At 41.0% G+C, this 22,780-nt stretch overlaps 1 protein-coding gene across 4 annotated transcripts in view; it reads right to left on the reverse strand.

Moving 5' to 3' along the window:
* INTS9 (integrator complex subunit 9) overlaps window positions 1-22,780 on the reverse strand; it is a 113,495-nt gene that overhangs the window by 21,380 nt on the left and 69,335 nt on the right. For all 4 annotated transcript variants that reach the window (XM_030879135.3, XM_060301311.2, XM_030879137.3 and 1 more), the window contains 5 exons: window positions 13,065-13,176; window positions 10,430-10,610; window positions 6,521-6,581; window positions 3,171-3,342; window positions 128-252 (listed from right to left, as the gene is read on the reverse strand). In XM_030879135.3, coding sequence (XP_030734995.1) covers window positions 128-252; window positions 3,171-3,342; window positions 6,521-6,581; window positions 10,430-10,610; window positions 13,065-13,176 — 651 coding nt within the window. The remainder of the gene's footprint in view (window positions 1-127; window positions 253-3,170; window positions 3,343-6,520; window positions 6,582-10,429; window positions 10,611-13,064; window positions 13,177-22,780) is intronic.

The following is a 22,780-nucleotide window of genomic DNA, read 5'->3' on the forward strand; positions in this document are numbered from 1 at the left end:
CTCCACAGACCGAGAACGGGTGAGGAAGACAAGCAGTGCAGCTCGCCATCCTGGCCCTCACACCGCAGACATAATCCGCACAGAGATGCCTGGACCGCGGGAGCCGCCAGCACAATTTCCCCATTACCTGCACTTCTTTGAGCAGCTTTGACACTTGGATGAAATTCAGTCTCGTATCAATGGGGCAGTATATGCATTTCATGGCCAAGGGCTGGTAGGGAGCCAGTGCTTCCAGGTATGTGAAGTCGGGTTCTAAGGGGAGCACAAGAAAGAAAATTTTAAATGCAGGCAACAGAGGAACGGTCCAGTGAGGAAGCAGCTGGCATGGTTGAGGCCCAGCAGACGGGCAGCATGACAGGAAAGGCACTGAAGGTTACAGGAGCCAGATTCCCCATCATGGGAGAGAGGAGTGATTTACAAATAAGGAGAGGGGGAGGCTGGACTGAACGCTGCAGGATGGATATGGAATTGGAGGGACGGCGTGAGCGCCAGGTTTTCAACACAGATGGAGAGAGAGATGAGACAAATGAGGGGATAAATAAGTAAATGGGTGAGAAAGGAAAGCTCTTCTTTACAACAAAATGCCAACTAATAAATGTAAAAGAAGTGATGAAATTGAAAAAAAAACTTCATCATTTGGCAACCATCACAGTAATAATTTATTTGGACCAGAATCAATAGATGCTAAAAGAAATTAGATAAACACATGGGGAAGACCAGGATAAGTACATAGGCTCGAAGTGTCCCCCACAAGATACTGATTGACACAGAGCGGTGACTTCACAGTGGAGAAATCCGGCACAAGCCACTCGAACAGAGTGCTCAAAGGTCACCCCCAGGTAGGAGACAGACCATGTGCCTCCTACTTGACAGGATGCACGCAGAAGAAGAAAAAGAAGGATCCTGACCCCATGTCAACAAAATGCTTGTGCTGAGGCTGCGATGCCCCATCAGCAGAGCCAGTGCAGCGCCTGGGAACTGTCCTTGCCACGCTGGCTGGTTTGTTCTCTGCAGAGCCGCTCACCACGGCCAGCCTGGCGGGGATTGTTTGCTCCGCAGGAGGAAGCTGCCCACCTCGGGCCAAAAGCAGTGGCTCATTCCTGGTGTGAAAAACGACACGCAGGTTCCTGACACAGTCTGTGCCCTGCGAGGACGCCACTTCCTACGGCCCCAGCTTTCCACACACCGCTCCCAGGAACTTACTCGGTGACCTCAGGGCAACTCACAGAACTTCCAGATTTTTTAAATGACCTCCCCTGCAGTGGATCCTGTCTACCCAGGAAGAACCCAGAGACCACCCAAATGAGGCCAGCACGGCTACCTGGGGGATAAGCGCCTCTCTCTGTACGGATACTGTGTGAGCTACAACTCCCACAGTCATAATACAACCAGATAAGGTGGCCCCAAACCTCGCAGACATTGTCAACGACACAACTTGTGCTCTGGAAGTGAACACACCAGTTTAAATGTATACTCCTTACCCAGATGAATGTCTGGTAATGAATGCCACGGACAATCACGTAGCCCTTGCTTTCTTCTTAGCTGGCTGGAGGGATGTTTGGAGTATAGCCACGCCTCTTCTGTGTCTCTGTAATACTGTACCCACTGTCACATCAGAGCCAACATCTCCTCAGAAAGAACAGGAGAGACCCCCTCAGTCCTACTACAGACAGCGTTCTCTGGATGACGTCCTGCTTAGCAGAACTTGGCAATGGTGAGGCTCTGGGTAGCGTGAATCAACGTCTTAGGGCCTGACTTCCTCTGCCTGTGGCTGAAAGGGGGTCTGCGAGGGAGAACAGCAGCGCCCGACGGCTGCTCTTCTGAGCGCCCCCGGCACTCACGGCCAGGCCATGGTGGCACCCGCTTACTGGACATAAACCACCTCACATGACGCTGACGTGAGAAAAGGCCACGCAGTGACCACGACGGATCAAGACAAAAATAAGACCCTTCCTAATCATGCCTGAACGTAAGACCACAGCATGTCTGAACCACCAAACAAGCAAACACTGCCCTCTCCTGGCTCCATTCTTCTCACCTTCTAGACAAGAATCACTAAGATACCCAGCCAGAGAACTACTGCTTCCTGATGGTACCCAAGCCAGGACAAGGAACCCACCTCCAAAATCACCTAAGCCACGGCCTGTAAGTTCTTCTGAACGTGCCTGGCGATGCCTCCTGCCTCCCCATGGCGGTACCCCCTCACTGTAAGGAGTCAGTACCCCAACTTTGTTCCATTACTGGTGCGTTCCTGGTGGCCTCTGGTTGGTCCTCACAACAGGCTGAGCACAGGGAAGGGCCCAAGCATCACTGACCCCAAAGCTTTGGGCATAACTCGACTCTCCTCCATGGCTCACGTCTTAAAGGTAATTAGAGAACTCTAAGAAGGCTACTGGTACTTTCTCAACGGGCTTTTGTGCCAGGCACTATAAGGAGTGCTTTCTTATAACATTTCACGAAATGCACAGAGCTGCCTGAGGATGAGCGACCAACAACCCCATTTTACAGAGGAAAGTGAGGCTCAGAGCGGTGAGTAACCCGGCTGAGGTTACAGTAACTCGGACCAGATTTCAGATCAAGGTGTTTTTACTTCATTGCCCTGAGATTTTGAAATCCTAAGGCTGTCTGAAGACCGTGAATTGATAAAATAAGATAGTGATTAAGTCAAACCCCTAACTTGCCCTCATTTAAGGATTAGTTTTATTCTGAGGGGTTGGTCTCCACAAGAAAAACGGCAAGCCAGAGTAAACTATAACCAAAGGAGAAAGATCCACCTCCGTAAGTAAGTCCTAAAGCAAGTAAAGCAAGACTGATTATTAGAATTATTATTAGAATGATTATTAGAATTCCTGCCGTTCTTGAACAGCTTACAAAATCCTATCCAAAGTAGTTCTAGACCAGAAATCTGTCTCGGTGAAAATCTACAAAAACAGATATGAAAGCTCTGTCCAGTGCACAGTGATCTAACAGGACATTTTGCTTTGTTCTTACCCTTTCCCTTCCAGTTGCTTTATCCTTTGGTATTTACAACAGAATAGGGATCATATTTATATCTTATAACTTACTGTCAAATTCTTCCCAGTGTCTCTACCTGGTAGGTACATCCTACCAGGTTATGCAGGGATGGTCACAGTGGGAAGGGCAGGGTTTTGTTTTGTTGGTTTATTTACCTGTGAATATGACAGTGTTGAGACTAGATTTTCCCCAGAGCTCCATGAAATGGACCACGTCCCCGAATCGGAGGGAAGGGTGTCCAGTGAAAACCACACACGGCTGTCTGAAGTCGTTGCTGAAGTCTCCGTGGATGCTGGGGTAGTGCTTCAGCTTGTTGGTCTGAATGAGCTAGAATACGTGTCAAAAGCACATGAAGAGATGTTAGCCTACCCAGGAAGGAAGAACCACAGCATGGGAGAGTGAACAAATTAAAAATACCAGATAACGCTATTAATATTAGCCAAAGATCCACATTTTTTACCTACAGTGTGACTTTCTCAAAAGATGGGACCTTTCGGTAAAATCACCAAACTTAATGGAAACTTCTTTTCAGGTTGTTATGGCCTAATTCTGTCTAACCCTTCCTTTATAGCTTCCTGACACTCCAAGCTCCAGGACCCGAAGTCCCCAATATTAGTTACTGTTTGAAGTACAAGTTTCCCAAACTCTGTGCATCACCGAGCTCTGTCAACAATAAACACTTCACACAGGAAAAACTGTTTACCAGCACAGGACTGCCTCTTGAGATGGTACAGCTGTGTTAAGTTACTGTGGCGAGGGGCAGGGGACTTAATAAACACAAGAACAAACTGGCTTTCGGCAATGCGGGAGATGTGATGTCCTCGCGACAGAGAGCTATAGTAAGAAGCAGGCCACGCACAGTCTCAAACCTGTCTCAAAAGTGAATGTTTTGAACCAAAAAGGTCTTCCTTCTAGCACAACACTGGGAACTACTCTCCTAACGCCAGGCCCGACCCAAGGCAACGCCATATACAGTTACAACCACAGATGGCATCTTGTGGCACTGCTAAGAAGTTCTTCCTGCTGCCTCAGCCCTGCCCCCACTGCCCCACTCTAGCAACAAAAAGATGGCAAACACCCATACTTCAGAGACCCTAAATATCAACTAGTAGTGCCCTGAGATGCTGTCTGATGGGTAAAGAATTGGTCTGTGACCCAGCTCAATCCTGTAGCCACCCAAAACGCCTACGAAGGGAGCCCAGCCAACAACTCCAAGCCCACTGTAGTCACCCCAACGGTGAGGATGTGGCCAGAATGGGGCCGCCCACAAATGGAAGCTGACTCTCTTCATCTTGAAGATTTAATCTTTAATTCAGAGAGACTGCTTTCATTAGCAAGATTACCCTGGAGATCTTAATTAGGTGTCACATGCTTGGATGGGATATGAATAGTAAAGATGCAACAATCACTGCATTCCCACTTCCCTTCCAAGTTATATACAAATAAAACTGACATTCTTTGTATAACCCATCTGGCCAAAATCATTACTTGCCCCAGTTAAACAGGTGAATGGCTGACTAAAGGACTAGTTCTACTGTATCCACAGATGTCAAGGAGATGAATGGGATTCTAAGAAGAGCAGCAGGTCTTTGCACATAAATTAAGTCACTTTTTAAGGCAAACTGAGATTTTTTTTTTTTGCCAATCAGATCTACTTTTCCAGCGGATTTACTACCTTTTTGACCATCCAGAATTACCTTTGTGCTGATTTAAGGTCCAAACTGTATAGGCAATGAAGCTGTAGGGTAGGAATTCTGTGAAGCAATTCTTTAAATCAGTACTAAGGGCAGAACTGTATTTTCTCATGGGCACTGGTCACATAATACCGATTATCAACTCCAGCACGCCCTAATGTTGACAAGTGCATTTCAGGAACCCTGATCATGCATCTATGGTCTTTTCACATTCTTAACTGTAAATGGGACAAAGGTCATCCATGACATACTTGTGGGTAAGAACACGGTAACACCCTTAGAGAACACGTTCTGAAGAAAGGCTAATTGTTATTAGGGAAGAGGCAAATAGACTTTCAGTGTTTTGCTACACTTAATGTTTTGCTACACTTAATTTTCTGACACGAGATATCTAGCCTGAATTTCACTGTAGTAATGACAGAGCTTGCAAAAATCTTGGCTGCTGTAAGAGAGTATGAGGACTGCAAATAACTTCCTCAAAACCTTCCACTTGACATTCTGGTTCATGAGAGACCTGTCCTTTGGAGTAGGAAAACAGTAGTCAGATTTAAAATAATCAGCAGGACAACTGCTGCAATTTTCTTGAGCCGAATAGTTAACTGCATAGCAAATAAGTCAACAAAATCCCTATGCATAAGTACCTGCACAGACATCCCTAACTTGATGGAATTTTTACAAACTGAAAACTTCCACGTTCCCATATGCACATCAATAAACAGCATTACCAGCTCCTCAGAAATCCCCCTTTGTCCCCTTCCTGCCCCCACTGCTACCTCCAGGATAACCATTCTCCTGGCTTTTAATATCACAGATGAGTTTTCTGTGTGTTTGAACTTTTATATAAATAAAATCACACCATATCTACTCTTTTATATCTGGCTTCATTCACTAACATTATGTTTGTGAAATTTATCTACATTGTTGCATATAATCGGAGTCCCTTCATCCTCTTTGATGTAAGGTGTGAATAGACCACAAAATTCATTCACCCGTTGATGGACATTTGGGTACATTTCAGCACTATCACCAAGAGGGCTATGAAGATTTCTGTGCAGATCTCTGGGTGACACACCTGCATTTCTGTTCAGTACAGACTTTGGGAACGAAACAGCTGAAACACAGAGGATGTCACAGTCCTAGGTTCAACTTTACTGTCAGTTTCCTAAAGTGGTTATACCAATTTACACATCCTTTTCAAAAAACATAACAAAAAACTGGGAGTAACGCTATTGTCCAATAGGAAGGGAATGGTTAAGTACACTATAGTATGTTCACATGATATGCTACGGAATATTAGGTAGCAATAATAACAGTGAGGTGCACAGATAAATGTCCATGATACAGCCAGCACTGGGTGAAAAAAAAAGCAGTAGAAACAAAATTGGGCACACACAGCCACATAAAATCACTCACTCGTTCTATGAGGAAGGGGGAATTTTTCTGTTTTCTAAACTGCAATGTTCTTATTTTCATCATTAAAAATTTATACCAATGACAGACATAACCAAACAAAAAGACGACTTTGGCAATAAGTAAATCATTTATGCAAAAAAGTAGAATAAAATTCCTCACTCGGTCAATGAAACAGAGGTAGGCTATTAACTGAATAACATACTGGTAATATAATGTGTTAAGAAGAAGAGAAAGTAACAAATCTTGAGTCAGAGTACTTCACTGCCATCTTACAAGGGAAACAAAGGGCTATATCAAACTACCTTCAGATTTTTAAAAGCTAATGACCTGCTATATCCACCCATATCTATTTATCTACATTTTGTTCTTGCTCGGACCCAGTGATTCCATTTTCTTACCTCTGCATGAGGAAAAGGCGGTTCTGGGAGATACACCTTAGTCTGTTTGTTGTGACAAAGCCTTTTGAGGAGGAAAAACAGATCAGCAGGTTAGGCAAGGGCGTACAGTGGCATCTGTCGCCACCTAGTGGTAGCAGCGCAAATACTTAATACCGAAGTTTATTTGAAATTTTCCTGTCAGTGTATCTCACTGTGAATAAAACACCAGCATTTATAGCGTAATCAGGACGTAAGTCACTTGTGAGCACAGTTTTAACCTTTGAAATTCCTCAATACATTTTTTTCTTTAAAAATAAGCTTCTTATTTTGAAGTACTTTTAGATTTACAGAAAAGTTGCAAAGACAGTACAGAGTTCCCATGTACCTTTTAGCTGGTATCCCACTATGTTTGTTAAACTAAGAAATAAACATTAGTACTTTACAGTTAACTAAACTCTAGACTTTACTCAGCTTTCACCAATTTTTCCACTAATGTTCTTTTTCTGTTCCAGGATCTAATCTAAGATACCGTATTGTATTTAGTTGTGATCAAAAAAAATTTTTTTTTTTTTTTTTTTGGCTGTACCTCGCAGCTTGCAGGATCTGAGTTCCCCAACCAGGGATTGAACCTGTGCCCGCTGCAGTGGAAGCACAGAGCCCTAATCACTGGACCGCCAAGGAATTCCCTAGTTGTGATCAATTTTGAGGAGAAAGTGATACACTTTTTTTTTTTTGAGACATAGCTTTTCTATTTTATACATGCACCATTTCATTAATAGCAGAATTGGTAACTCAAACTGGAGAATAATAAATCTCTCCAGTAACTCTATCTTAATCTAGACACCGTGAATGTTTTAGGTAGTCTGTGTTTTTCCCTAGCCAGGTATGACATTTAAAATATGGAGATTTCTGGAAAAGCAAATGTGGCAAAAGGTTAACAATCGTTAAATCAAAGTACGTGGGTGTTCTGTAGCTCTGACATTTTTAAAAGTTGGAAAAAATATATGTAGTGATTATGTTTGTTAAAGCCTGCTTCTAAGAATTCTATCAAAATAGAACTAAAGCATTTCAACAATTCTAATAGATGTTACTTTTGGCAGAATAATTCAGAACTCTGGGGCTTGGATTTCGTCTGAACTTCATTAATACAATTATCTAATTTTTCCTTCTTTAGTTTAACTCGATTTCAAAAACATTACTTTATATCCTTTTTGGAAGAAGTTGTACATATGGGAACAAGATACTTTTGAAGGGTTGCTTATTAATAATATCTAAACAGACAACAGTACTGTCTTTATTTCAAACTCAGGAGGAGAGACAAAAGTTCTTAGCTTAAAAGTTTAATTTCGATTGTTGCAAAGGATAATATGCTATATCACTTAGCATCAATACATAAAGCTGTAAAACTAAAATACTTCTGTCAAAAAAATCAAAGAGCTAAATGCAATGTGGTACCCTGGATTGGATCCTGGAATAGGAAACAAGCATTAGTGAAAAAACTGGTGCAATTTGAATAAAGACTGGAGTTCAGTTAATAATAGAGTGCTCATGTTAATTTCTTAGTTTTGGTACAGAACGCATGGCCATGTAAGATGTTAACATTGGGGCGAAACTGAGTGGAAGGTATATGGGAGTTTCTGTATTATCTCTGCAACTTTTCTGTGCCTAAAATTATTCACTAAAGTAACAAATTATTATTCAAAAAACAAAATCAAAGACGAAATTGAAAAAAAGTATCACAATGGGAAACAATGTCTGCAGATATAACAAAGTGTTAGGATCTTTAATACATATATAGAGTTCAAATAAATAGATAAAAGTACAACACCTCTGATAAGTAAATGGACAAAAAAGGAACAATTTACAGATGACATAAAAATTTTTCTGGAAAGCAGTTTAGATTTGTATAATGAACATTAAAAGCTATTTATACCCTTTGTTCCAGTAATCTTATTTTTAGTAACTAACCCAAAGCAAAAGATGTAGTCATATATACACAGAATGATATTAATTGAAAATTTATCACTAAAAGGAAAAAAATTGGGAAAAGCCTGTCCACCCCTTCAGACAATAGTTAAGTAAATTATACTACATATAAATGATGATTAATGATGTAATAATGCAGTCAAGCAATAATTATGGTCTCAAAGATTTTATAATGCTCTAATCTAGTATTAAAAAATTTAAAGGCAGGATTCACAATTAAATATGCAGCACGATCCCTATATAGAAAGAAGAAATACATCAGATTCTAACAGTGATATTATTTCTGGACAGTGGGATCACGGGTTCAGTTTTTTTTTACTGTTCTCTGTTAACTTGTTATCTTTTTCTATAGTAAACATGTATTACACACATATTAAAAACAAATATCAAAAAATAAAAACTCAAAAACAATCTACTCTTATTTTAGCAGTCCTGAATTCTACCCAATCAGACATTTTGACAATAAGAAAAGCATGTAATGGGTCAAGAGTGCACTTGAAGGGCACACACCCGGCTAGGACACCATCCACAGGGGCCCACAAGGGCTTGCCCAGGAGCTTGTAGTTTTCAATATTTTTAACTGAGGATCTGGAAGAAATTCAGAACATGCTGATTAAATGTGCAAGTCATCCTTAGGGTGGACTACCACTTATTCAAGATTATCTTCCTGTGTTGGGGGAGAAAAAACTCTAAGCAAAGGATAAAATTCAATGGCTACCAATAAAAGTGAATTTTTATTATTAGTCACTAACAATAAGTCAAATATAAATAACAACGAAAAGTCCTATGGACAAACATGAATAATATGCACATGGGATGGAGAAGCCTGCCTGGATCTAAAAACAGAAAAAAAGGACCTTCACCACAACTAAAATGGAGAGAAAAAAACTGTATTTAAAAAGGTGGGGAGGGGAGGGTGCACACCATAATGCTGGGATATGTTGTACAAATGACGTATGTGGTACAGAACGATGTACAAATTATTATTATTATTTTTTTTTTTGTGGTACACGGGCCTCTCACTGTTGTGGCCTCTCCCATTGCGGAGCACAGGCTCCGGACGCGCAGGCCCAGCGGCCATGGCTCATGGGCCCAGCCGCTCCGCGGCATGTGGGATCTTCCCGGACCGGGGCACGAACCCATGTCCCCTGCAGCGGCAGGCGGACTCTCAACCACTGCGCCACTATGGAAGCCCAAAAATTCCTTTTAAAGTAGAAGCTTCGTAGAATACTGTGTCTATTAGGCTATCACACCACTAAACGGGATTAAGCACACCCTATATATATGTATGTCACAGTCCCATCCTAAGGCACTACTGGATCCACTGTAAAAGTTAAGTTGCTCTATTTCTTCCTACCCCTGACTTTTTTTGGCCAGGCGAGTTGGATTCAAATATCCATCTAAATAATCCTAAAAAGGTTCACCCACTTCATATTGTTCAATAATTTACCCATCCTAGGATTTGATCAAACAATTTCCTGTTGTAGTAAAACTTGATTTTGCCAAATATACTATTGAAATGAAAAAATAAGCTAGTTTTTCCTATCAGATTTGGTATTATAAATTTAGACAACATGAGCTTGGGCTTTGAACTTTTTTTAGCTTTTAGCTTTTGTAATAGATAGCGGGTAGCATGTGAGAAGGTAAGTGTATAATAGTTTTGTTACTGATTTTCAAAGTGCTGGCTAAGTTACGTCTTCGCTCTCCCACCTTCCCTCCTTCCCTTCTTAATAACAATTCCTCTAAACCCTGGCAATATCACAGATTTGGCTTTCATTAATATAATCTTCACATCACAGACAGGGAAAAACAACAAAATGAAGGTTTCATAGTAATATGAGAAAAATATAGGATTACTTCTATTTCTTTTTAAATTAAAATTAAGAACATTTTTCTTTTCTTACTGCTTGAATGTACTGAATCACAGGAAGAACAGAGACATACCACTCGGCAAAAATCTGGGAAAACTCGAGTGAACTGTTAGCCACCGGGGAGATGAAGTAGAAAGGAATGCTGGAGAGGCCGGCAGAGTCAATGTACTGATACAGGCATTCCAGAAGGTCATAGATCACTCCAGAAGGGTAGCAGGGGACCAACACGTTTCCTCCGTTCCGGACTGTCAGTGCTAGAAAGGTTGAAGCCACACAACATTGTAAATCAACTATACTTCAATTAAAAAAAAAAACAAAGAAAAGAAAGGTTGAAGCCAGAGGGGGAAAAAAAGTAGTATCAAAAGAACAGTTTAACACAGGGAGAACAGAACTTTAAAAATAATATTTGCATTTCTCTCATTTCCTACATCTGTTCCTCTAATTCACTTCGTATGTATAACAATTTACTTCTTTTGAAGACTAGCACCGGAGTGGGAGGATCCAGAGGCTGACTGATGATCAGCTGAGTTTTTAACCAATGCCTCAGTGCCTGGGAACAGGGTGTGCAGTTAGGGGTCTGGGTTGTCAAGGTTCCCAATGGCAGATGAGCTTCAGGACAGACCCTCCAAGCTCCTTCTCTTTTTAGCTCCTGCTCAAAGCTCTGTTGGATTTGTCTCTCTTCAGCCTCTGACCACTGCTGAATGACCTATAAGGAAACAGGCCAAGTTTTTCTGTTTGACTCATTTTAGTAGCATTTTCTTTCATTAATGTTTTGGCTATAAGAAAATCCTCTATACTTTAAATACTTAAAATAAGTTATCAAATGAGGAATTGCAACTTACGGTAAAATCATATTAGAAGCTATAATTGGCTAAAAAAAGGCCAAAGATCTCTTAAGTTTGTTTTTTGTTCAGTTTCCAACATAGACTGAAACAAGCAGCCGTTTGGGTACAGAACTTGAAGTCTCTGGATGACTTTTATCCTTCTCCTACATGTTCCCAACTCTGACATCCAGGTTCTCCTGGATGCTGTGCCTGGAATACTGGCCGACTTGCTATTACTAGAGTATGGAACCACGGAACAGACCAGATAGCCATCAGCGCTCAAGAGGCCTGGCTCTAGACCCGCCTCAGTCACAAGCTATGGGACCTTAGTTAGGCCACTGTAACCTCCTGGGCCTCAGCTTCCTCATCGCTGATGAGAGGAGTGAACTAGATCAGTGGTTTACAAGCTTTATTTTGCATGGAAACTGCCAGAACATGTTAAAAATGCAACTTTTCTATGGGTCTCTCTTACTAGGTCTGTGGTGGGGCCTCAAAATTTGCATTTTTGAGAAGTGGCCTCACTGATGTTGAGGCAGGTGGTTAGTGGACCCCACTTTGAGAAACAGTGGATTAGATGTAAAGTTCCTTTAAGACCTGAAGTTCTTTGAGTCCATGATTCTGGATTATACACAAACATACAAATCAAAGATTCTATTTGAGACCAGTCTGATACTTTTTCCAAGCTAAGAATAAACTACCTTTGTCTTAAAATCAGCAAAGAACAAAAAAAGACTAGGATTATTGGCAAGGGCAAGTAAAATTTCAAAGGATAGTGCCTTCCATGTAAATATTAGATGACAACCACTTCTCTCCCCCAGAGTTGCCAGGGATGGAGGGCCTGAGCGTATTAACTCCTCTTTGGCAACAGTTTTGGAGTGAAGGTTTGTGTCTCCTAAAGTTCATGTATTGAAGCCCTTACCCCCAATTAGGTATTAGGAGGGGGAACCTTTGGGAGGTACCCACATCTAGATGAGGCCATTAGGCCATTAGGGTGGAGCCCCCATGATGGGATTAGCACACTTATAAGAAGAGGAAGAGGAAGAGGCACCAGAACAGCTTTTCTTCACCAGTGAGGACACAGCAGGAAGGCTGCCGTCTGCAAGCCAGAAAGAGGGTCCCTCACCAGAACCCAGCCATGCTGGCAACCTTCTGACTTCCTAGCCTCCAGAACTATGAGAAATTAGTGTTGCTTAAAGCTTATACTAAGGTATTTTGTTACAGTAGCCTAAGCTAAGACAATACGCAACCTACACATTTCTAAAAGAAATGCAGCATTTCTAGATTTTACGGACAATTATATCCAAAGAAACATACATTTCTTCCAGGTAGCAAATACCCAACAAGTCTCTCAATTCAGTCTTCCCCCAAAAGAAGAAAAAAATTATACCAACCAAATAGTGGGGAAAAAAATACAACTGTTTCACCTGTATCACTGTTGTGAATTCAAAGTATCAACAGTCTTTTCTGTGTTATTATTTGCAAAGCAAAGATATGATTCTTTCCTTCTTTAACTTTGCTTACCCTATAAGCACCCCTGACCCACTCCCAAATCCCACCAGAAAACAAGAAGAATAAGAGTTTCTACATAAATCAAGTGGGCGAAATGTTGAGCATTTGTTGTATAAAGTGCTAAAAATTCTAATTTACCGTTATAAACACTATTGTGCTTTCAGATTTAAGTTGCTTAAGAATTGCTTTTGTTGACAACAGTAGGCTTTGAAGGATGAGCAGAAAGGGTGGGAATAAATGGGGGGAAAGGCCGTAGCAGGGGGCATCAGAGGGTGTGAATGTGAAGGAAAGGGACAAAAAATACCACAGAATCAAGGTACCAAAAAATAAATGTAAAACATTTTATCTTGTTTAAGATTTGCATTGGATACATACACAGGTTGCTGCAGAACTCTCCCACCATGCTGTCTGGGTTTGCAGTGGGAATCTGGGTAAGGCCTGTCAGAATGAGAACATCGCTGTTTTTGAGAGAAGCTTGGTCCATGGGCTGAAAAACCACAGAGAACTATGATTAGTAATTTAAAAAAGAAAAGGTTAGATATAAGTAGTAAAGGAGAATACAGTTATTGCTCTTTCCATGTCCAACTCATCATCAAATCATCTCACCTCCTCTAACGAAAAGTCTATCACTGAACAGCGGTTGCCCAAGGGGGATGGGGACCCATGGGAGGGAACTTTATGGGGTGATAGTTCTATGTCTTGTTTGGTATGGTGATGACATGATATGAAAATTCATGAATTGTGCATTTAAGATCTTTGGGTTTCACTATACATAAATTTTACCTCAATGAAAAATAAGCACATTATCTTATATTTCTATAATGCTTTGCTCTTTTCAAAAGGCTATCTCACACACATCGTTGGTGGCCCTCAAACTTGAGCGTGCATCAGAATCACCTGGAGGTGGATCGCTGGGCCCCACCCCCAGAGCTTCCGATTCAGGTTTGAGGAGGGCCTGAAAATCTGCATTTCTAACAAGCTCCCAGGAGATGGTCCTGTTGCCGGTCTGGGGATCATGCCTTGAGAACCACTGCACTATACAATTTGGTTCTCAAAACAGCTCTGCCAAGTACATGAAATAGGGTACATTTTGAAAATACCGAAGTTGGGACTCAAAGAGCTGGTGTGCGTTTCCCTAAGAGTCAGTGGCAGAGGAGCAAAGGAGGACACTGGATTAGGAACCAGAAATGTAAAGCCTCCTTCAATTCCATTACCAGCACTGGACCTCAGCCAAGCCTCCGAGCTGGGTTTCTTATAGAATGGGCCTATTTCTTGACCCATCTCCCTTCAGTGGCTTCTGAGAGTCTCATGTACTAATACACATGATCTTCCCGTAGACTATGAAGTCCTATGGTGTACTATTGTGTGGTCCTTAGGAGGATTTATTTTTGAATTTAACTTTGTTTTCAGAGCATTACAAAAAAATACTAATTACTTTTTCCAAATAAATCAGGATTAAAATTGGAAACAAAAATGAAGGCCCATGTAAGGATGTATTGTACAACATGGGGAATATAGCCAATATTTTGCAATAACTGTAAATAGAAAGTAACCTTTAAAAATTGTAAAAAAATTTTTAAAAATTTAAAAAGTACTTAATAAGAGGAATAGAAAGGGAAAAAAACGAAGGCCCATGGATTGAGATGCTGGAGAGCTCATCAATGTTTTCACTTTGTAATGCATCTTTTCCTCAGTTTCATTTAACATACTCACCAGAACATAAGAAAAAAGCCAGAAACACCGTTTACTGAGAAGGCTTATCCCTCTTCTTTCTGTTCCACCCAGACATCCCCCCCGCAAATTTCAAATAGCAGTGCAGCAAACACCTACCATCTGCATTGCTATCTCTGAGTATACATGCCTTTTGATGTATCATCCTTTAGCATTTTATATACACAAGGATATATGGGCTTCATTATTTTTTAAAATAACATGAGTGTGGTTATATAAGTTGCTTTATAACCTGAAAAATACTTCTTTCACACGAATAAAGGAGAAGTACAGTTGTGACAATTACAATGAGTAGCTTCTAATTCCTATTTGCACAGATACATAACACTGCGTGTAAGAGCTTTTCTTCTCAGGCAGAACTAACCTACCTATTTGCACTTCTCCAACACACACACACACACACACACACACACACACACACACGTTCATTGTTTCCAGAGAAGGAGGAAAGGAGAAGTAAAGTACAGAGGTTTATAGCAGCTGATGTGTAATGAGCCTGGGAACGTTCATTGTGTGCACACACCAAGCAGAAGGAAACTGGAACGGTGACCAAAAGGACCGAGCTTCACTGGATAGCATATTCAGCTTAAAAGCACAATTTTATAAAAATCTTATTAGAACAAGCCACTAATGATTCACAGGGCTGATGGGGGGGTTCAGAGGGCCTAGGAACCTCCTGAAATGGTACACACAATTCCGTGTGCCTGTATACATTTTTCCACAGATTTAATTAGGTTGTCATTTGGGGCCATGACCCCCAAAAGGTTAATTAAGGACTACTGATCTAAACAAAGACTCAGTGGGGAGAAAACTCTGGCACTGAAAACATTATCATCTCTGAACCTCAGCCATTACCACTGCCTTCCTTTGAAAATTAAATGCCCATAATAAAAAACAAAGGCAGTACTACAACATGACTACCACCGAGCTGGACACTGAGATACTTCATGATCAAGTCAGACTAGATGTTCATAGTTTTAGCCCTAAAACTTGGGAGACATTTCTTGTGGATTCCCAGGGCTACTATAAAAAAAGTAGTCTTAAAAGGCTTTTAGTGACTCTCTCCAAACCAAGCTGACACCACCACCATCTCCATTTCACCACCAAAGAGCAAATGCATATATTACTGGTGTCAGTGGTCACTCGCTGAGTGCCTGAAGTGGGAACATTTTGTTTAAACACACAAAAACAGAAAATTCCACTGTGTCCAAGAATCAAATAAAAATACCTTACAAAGTTGACAGTCACAATCAAACTTGTGGAATAAAATTTTGAAAAAGCCTAGGTCCAAGGATGCTGTGGTCTTTGTGCTGGTCCTCTGCTGATTAATTTTCTTATACATATATGTATTTTTTAATTAAAAATTTTTTTTTAGCTGTGTTGGGTCTTTGTTGCTGTGCATGGCTTTCTCTAAGTTACAGCGTGCGGGCTTCTCACTGAGGCTCCTCTTGCTGTGGAGCAGGACTCTAGGCACGCAGGCTTCAGTAGTTGCAGCATGTGGGCTCAGTAGTTGCGGCACTCAGGCCCTAGAGGGCACGGGCTTCAGTAGTTGTGCGTGGGCTCTAGGGCGTGCAGGCTTCAGTAGTTGCAGCATGTGGGCTCAGCAGTTGCGGCACTTGGGCCCTAGAGCGCATGGGCTTCAGTAGTTGTGGCACGTGGGCTCTAGGGCGTGCAGGCTTCAGTAGTTGCAGCATGTGGGCTCAGTAGTTGTGGCACTCGGGCCCTAGAGTGCATGGGCTTCAGTAGTTGTGGCTCGTGGGCTCTAGAGTGCAGGCTCAGTAGTTATGGCACACGGGCTTAGCTGCTCCACGGCATGTGGGATCTTCCCAGACAAGGGATTGAACCCGTGTCCCCTGCATTGGCAGGTGGATTCTTAACCACTGTGCCACAGGGAAGTCCCCTCTGCTGATTAATTTTTACTGGACACTTTGCACAGGGCATGAGAAAAAGGAGATCCAGTTTCTAGGCCCTAGAAGCTTATGACCGAGTTGAAGAGAAAACAAGTATGTATAATCAAAAGGGAGGATTTTCCCAAAAGCCATAAAAAATGTAATTCAAATTTCTTGAGTCTGCACTGAGTATCTAAGTGCCAGGACGAATGCAGACTAGAGGGCTGCACTAGGCCAGGGGAGGTTACTTGTATATGGTTTTTTGGCAGATGAAGTTTTGGTTCTAGTCTTCTTTCTCTCTTTGGCTAAGGAACTTAAGACTCAATTTCAGGCGGACTTTGGAATGGCTGAGTGACACCCCTCTCCCCCAAACCCCCCACACCAAGACGTCCCTCCTACATGTGCCCTCATGGCCTCCAAGACTCACTGTCCCAGCACCAACCACACTGAATTGTAATCGCCTGTTTACCTGTCTGTGTCCCCCATGGGACTATGAAGCTCCCTGAGAGCAAGGACTTTGTATCCTTACTTCCTGGCAAGATGCCTGGCACACAGCAAACAGTAAATAAACATTCACTGAATAAATGAACACATGAAAAGAACATGCATTCTGGTAAGCAAAGTGAGAACATTCCATGCTAGGAAACAGGCACTACAAGTCAGGAACATGAGATAAGCGTGTCAACAGCAGGAGGAGGGCCAGGGAAGGCAGAGGGCAGGGGAAGGCAGCCTGTAGATGCCAAACGGATTTATTTGAGAAAAGAAATTAGGAAAAAGAGAGAAAGTATTATTGGTTAAGGGCCTAAAAGGTCAGAATTGTGAAGACTGATAGGCTAGGCAATAAGGAGTCAATGGTCTCAAGCCGGAGGATGACATTTTTAAACAATAAACACAGACAATAGCTGAAGGAAGGGGAGTGAGACCAAACAGACGGAGAACACTTTGAAGGCAGCCCAGACAGACATAAAGGGAAAAAAATTACAACTTCATGGCATTTGAGGAGCTGGAAGAAGCAGATCTACACATCATACAAAACAATTAACAGATTTTGGGGAATGGATTGAATATACAGGACAAGGGAGAAAGCAGACTTTAACATGCTCCAAAATCTGAAGTCAGAAATGCAGTCAAAGGGAAATTCAGATGCAGCGATTTAAAAGAATAAGGAGGCAATAATAAGTCCAGCATCGGCAAGCTGCAGGTGTTCTGAGGGTAGGGAAATGATTTAATCTGAGCTTAAAGATAAAACAGTGGCATGTGATGTATATGGAGATCTGCTAGGTACCTTCATCAAAGTACGTAACAGAAATGTCAGTTCATTTGGAGTGAGGAAAAGAGAAGTGGGTCTAGGGCCAAGGCTGGAGGGACACTGTAAGGAACATGGGAGAGGGGCAAAGACAAGAGAAGTACAAGATGCAGTGAAGAGCTTCCTACCTGTAAAACTCAGGGGTTTGGGAAAGGTTAAGTTTATGGTGCATTCACCCTGTAATATGGCAAAAGATCAGGTAGAGCAAGAAGAGGAATACAACAACAACAAAAAGATTGCTACAGAAGCCTAGACTAAAAGGAATGTCAACAAGAGACTGATGAATGGTGCAGCTGTGAGATGCTGTGGAAAACGGAAAAAGTTAAGTTTGACCAGAAACTGATCACTGTTGAGCCAGAGATGTGAAATAAATCCAGGAGGTAAAAGATGAGAAAGTAATGTTCACAGACCAAGTTGAACAAGGTGAACGGGAGAAATCTCATCATGGTTAAGAGAGAGGCTACGGCAGCAGGTGATGACACAGTCTTCTGAAAGCCTTTTTCCATATTAAAACCCCTCTGATTTGCTTAAAGGCAGAAAAGGAGGAATCCGTGAAAAAGTTAATGACCCAATGACCTATGCTTCTTTGATGACAGGAAGTAGGAAGTATATTTGGAATCATGAAGCACATCATACCCAGCCTTCTATGGCCAATTAAAAGCCCACTCTTCCAAGAGGTCTCCTAATCCCCAACAGGAAGGGGTGCACCCTACTTCTGAATCCCATGGTACTTCACTGGATTTCTGATCTGAAAGGATCAATCACTTGTACCCTGGAGAAAAGTCCTGTGGCACTCATCTTCTTTCTCTATGGTAACTTGTGTAAATCCGGCACCTACCCATCTATGTTCCCCTTACAGCCTAGCACATTTCAGTGCCCAAAGCAGGGGTTTAGGAAATACAACAGACTAGATGACGGAAGGAAGGAATGAATAAACAAGTGAATGCACGTAAGTAGCATATATTACTTTTGAGAGAAGGAAATACTCTGCAGAGAGAAGCTGTCTGCCAGAGAAGAAACAAAACAGCAAGTGTGGAAAGAAACAGACAGGAGTCCAGCAAGTTGTTCAGTCTCTCCCCCCTCGCCTCATGGGATCTGCTTACTAAGCCCCATTCTCCAAACCAACCACAAACCGTGTGCAGCTCAGCTTCCTCACCGCTCCTGCCCCCAAATATATCAAGTTTAACTTTTACTGGTTGGTACTACGTTGCCAGTGAGGACAGAGCTTTGCTTCCTCAGGACCAACCTGAGGAGGCCGAGGCTTTGGGACAACTTGGGGCTGCACCCATGGACAGGAACAAGCTTCCTGCCCACAGCCCTGGCAGCTGAGGAAGGGACTGTATGCTGTGGTTTGTCCCAGATATTTTTCCTAAATAACATTTCGGGGACATGGCTGTGTCCTTCACCCAGGAAGAGTGGGCCCTTCGTGGACATATCCCAGGGACAGCTAGCTGTACAGAGATGTGATGCTGAAGAATGTCAGTCATCTGGTCTCCGTAGAGTAACTGAGGCCCAGAGAAGTGATAGTTTTCAGGTTGCCCCCTCTTGACGGGTCAACACTCAGCCCCGGCCTGGCTCTCACGCAGTGGGCTCTGATGCTACAGAAGGGACTGCAGAATTGAAGCCCAGGTGTTCCATGGGGACCAGGTTACCAGGGGAGCAAAGGAAGCCTCAACCACCTATATTAACATGAGTTTTGTGGATGCGGGACAATGTCTTTGTGCTGACCTTCATCCCCAGCTCTGCTCTGTGCATGAGGGTAACCATGTGATTTTAACCCCCCAGTTCTGTACCAGGGTAACTCTGACACTCCTAGAAAATTCCCAAGGACTGAACCTGATTGACTGTAAGATCCCCATGAAGCCAGGTCTGGAGCAAGAAGTAGCAGCCTACAGATATTTCCATCAGAAGACTAAGGACTGGCTGAAAAATGCTAACATGTACATCCACATGAAGATTTGGAGCAAGTCACTGATTTATTACAATAAAATAAAATACAGTAGAAAAACCAAAAAGACAAAAAAACCTTTTACTGCAGAGCATCTAGATTAAAGAATTGCATAAACAATAACAAAACATTTGGGGAATTCAGAGGGAAGAAGAAAAATATAAAAAAAAAAAAAAACAGAGCAAAACAACCCAAGCAACTGCCTGAGCTCTAAAAACCTGATTCAAGGACTCCAAATTTAAGATATTTTCTTTAGATTTAAGGGAAGAATCTACATTTATTACTGCCAAAGTCTTTAAGACCTCAGGAAAACAAACCAGGAGGAGCATCTCCCTGAACTCCAAAGGGAGAAGGATAGGAAGGGGAGACAGAGTAGATACGGGCAGTGTGGGGTAGAAGGAAACATTCTCTCATGCCAGCTACCAGCCTCCTCCAACCCCAAGGGCAAGAAGGAATTCCCACTGTGAACATCAGAAGCTTCAGGGAATTGATTGCGTAGAAATTCTCAATTAATTAAAAAAATTTTACTTCTTACAAAAAAGAAGATTCTTTCCAAAGTTCTAAGTCAGGGATTCTTAACCTGATGAATAACAATGGGCTTCTGAGCTCTATAAACTCACAGTCTCCAGAAAATAAATGTAAAACCTTGTGTAGGTGTGCAGATTAAAAAAAAAAAAGTTCTCATCAAATTCTTACCACCAGGCTTGTGGGTCCATGACCCACAAAATGTTAAGAACCACTGTTCTAAGGCAGAAGTTCCCAAATGGAGAGAAGTTTCCTGCTCTCAATACATCTCTAGCCTCATTCTTCCTGATAGCCACCACCCATCTACTAAGATGTTCTTAGTGGTTCATGGCCTCATAAGGTTTACCTCTTGGTGAACATTTCTCAAGTATTCTTGAAAAAAGAAGAGTAAATCTCGAAGGCTTATGAGATTTATGGGAAATAAGGTTGGGAAGAAAGAAAAAATGAACAAAGTTCACTGTTGTCTAAATATGCAATATATTCACCACCCTATGTATATTTTAAATAACATGAGACTAAATTTCTGGACACTACTGACAATGGTGGGCGGGGGGGAAGGTGGGAGGGAGGAAGGAAGAGGAAAAAGATGGGAGGGACAAGAGGAAGGTGTGGCTCTGGAGGGAGAGATACAGACAGTGATAAGATACTCACAGGAAGGACAAATGAAGGAATAACCCGGAAGAATAAAAATAAAATATATATGGATAGCTAACAAGAATCTACTGTATAGCACAAGGAACTCTACTCAATATTATGTAACAACCTAAATGGGAAAAGAATTTGAAGAAGAATAGATACATGTATACATATAACTGAATCACTTTGCTGTCCACCTGCAACTGATACAACATCGTTAAATCAACTCTACTGCAATATAAAATAAAAAGTTAAAAGATATATATGTCTTCAAACTTGCAGAAGGAAATTTAGACTTCTAAAAGAAGGCAAGAAAACATGGGGAAAAGAATGAAGTAAACAAAAAAACATGAAGATGGCAAAAATAAGCCCCCAATACAATAGTGATTATAAGAAACATAAACGGTTTCACTAATCAAAGAGACTCTCTAGATTGAAAAAGGAAAAAAAAAAAATTCCCTTACTATGTTGTCTACAAGGGATTCAGTAGAAAAGACACAGAAAGAGTGGAAAAAAAAAAAAAGGGATGAAAAACACTAGCAGGCAAGTATGGAAGGGGAAAAAGTCTCCTGGTTTTTAATGTAGTTTTGATAGAGAAAAAAAAGAAAACATCCTGATAGAAGGAATAATTGATCAATAAGACACAATGATCACATGAACATATATACTCCTGAGTATACAGCTTAAAAATATAAAAAGCAATAATCAGTAAAACTATAAGGAGAAATAGATAAATCAACAAATAACACATCCTTTTCAGAAACTGGTAGCTAAGGAAAGATAGGAGACTTAAAAACACAACAGACTCAAATGAATAAATACATACAGAAGAAATTTTCACTCAGCACGGAATACACAGTCTTTTCCAACATATGTTGAACATTTACCAAAAAGGATTGTGTTTCAAAGTAAGCCAAACAAATTTCAAAGAATCAGTGTACTCTTATTATAATGTAAAAGAAAATTAGAAAAGAATCCTGAAATGTAAGTATAACATGACAAAAGTCTTGTCTAACGCTAAGTCTAACCATACTGGGATAGACTAGAAACAAACAAAAGTATACTATAAAATAACCTTTGGTTATTTAAATCAGGAACATTAAGAAGGAAATTATGATATGCTTAGATATGAATGACAAAGCACTTCATATCAACATTTAACAGTTAAATGATACTGAGAGAAACTGACAGCTTTAAGTATACTTATTGGAGAGCAAAGAAAGACTGAAACAAATGAGCTAAGTATTAAAAGAAATGCAACAAGGTACACCCAAGGAAGGAAATAATAAAGGGCAGAACAGAGAATAGAAATACAACAAAAACCACTGAAAGCAAAAATTTTTCTTTGAAGAAAATCAGTAATCTAGGCAAACCTCTGGCAAGTCTGAACAAGGGGGAAAAAAAAAAGACATAATGAAAAAAATTTAGAATGAAAATAGAATTCCACAAAAGTTTAAAATATAAATTGTACACATATAATTCCATGTGTATGATTTTTGAAAACCTAGGAAAAATGGACAAATTTCTGCAAAACTGGCATAACTTTGACCCAGAAAATATAATTCAATAGCTATGAAAAAATTAAAATGGTAATCCCACACTTAGACAATTTTATGGGGAATCTGACTTTCAAGAGAAGATAATCCCTATCTTGTAAATTTCTGGCCATCAGATAAAGAGGGAAAGGTGCCCAAATCATCTGATGAGACTAATGTACCTTGATTCCAAAAACGAATGAAGATAGTACAAGAAAATAATGTATGGGTCCATTTTTCACTTATGGATACAGATTATAAACTTCAATAAAATACTGACCAAATGATTCCAGGAAGGTATTTTGAAAAGAATAAATCATATGATCAAGTAAGATTTATCCCAGGAATGCAAGGATGGTTACATGCGAGAAAAGTTAACATTACAATTCACTACATTAATGGACTCAATGAAAGAAATCACATGATTAACTCACAGACTCAGAAAAAGTATTTGATAAAAATAACACCTATATCTGGTTTTAAAAAATCAGAAAATTAGGAACAGAGGAGAAACTCCTTAA

Source organism: Globicephala melas, chromosome 6 (genome assembly GCF_963455315.2).
Source record: "Globicephala melas chromosome 6, mGloMel1.2, whole genome shotgun sequence".
Lineage (NCBI taxonomy): Eukaryota > Metazoa > Chordata > Mammalia > Artiodactyla > Delphinidae > Globicephala > Globicephala melas.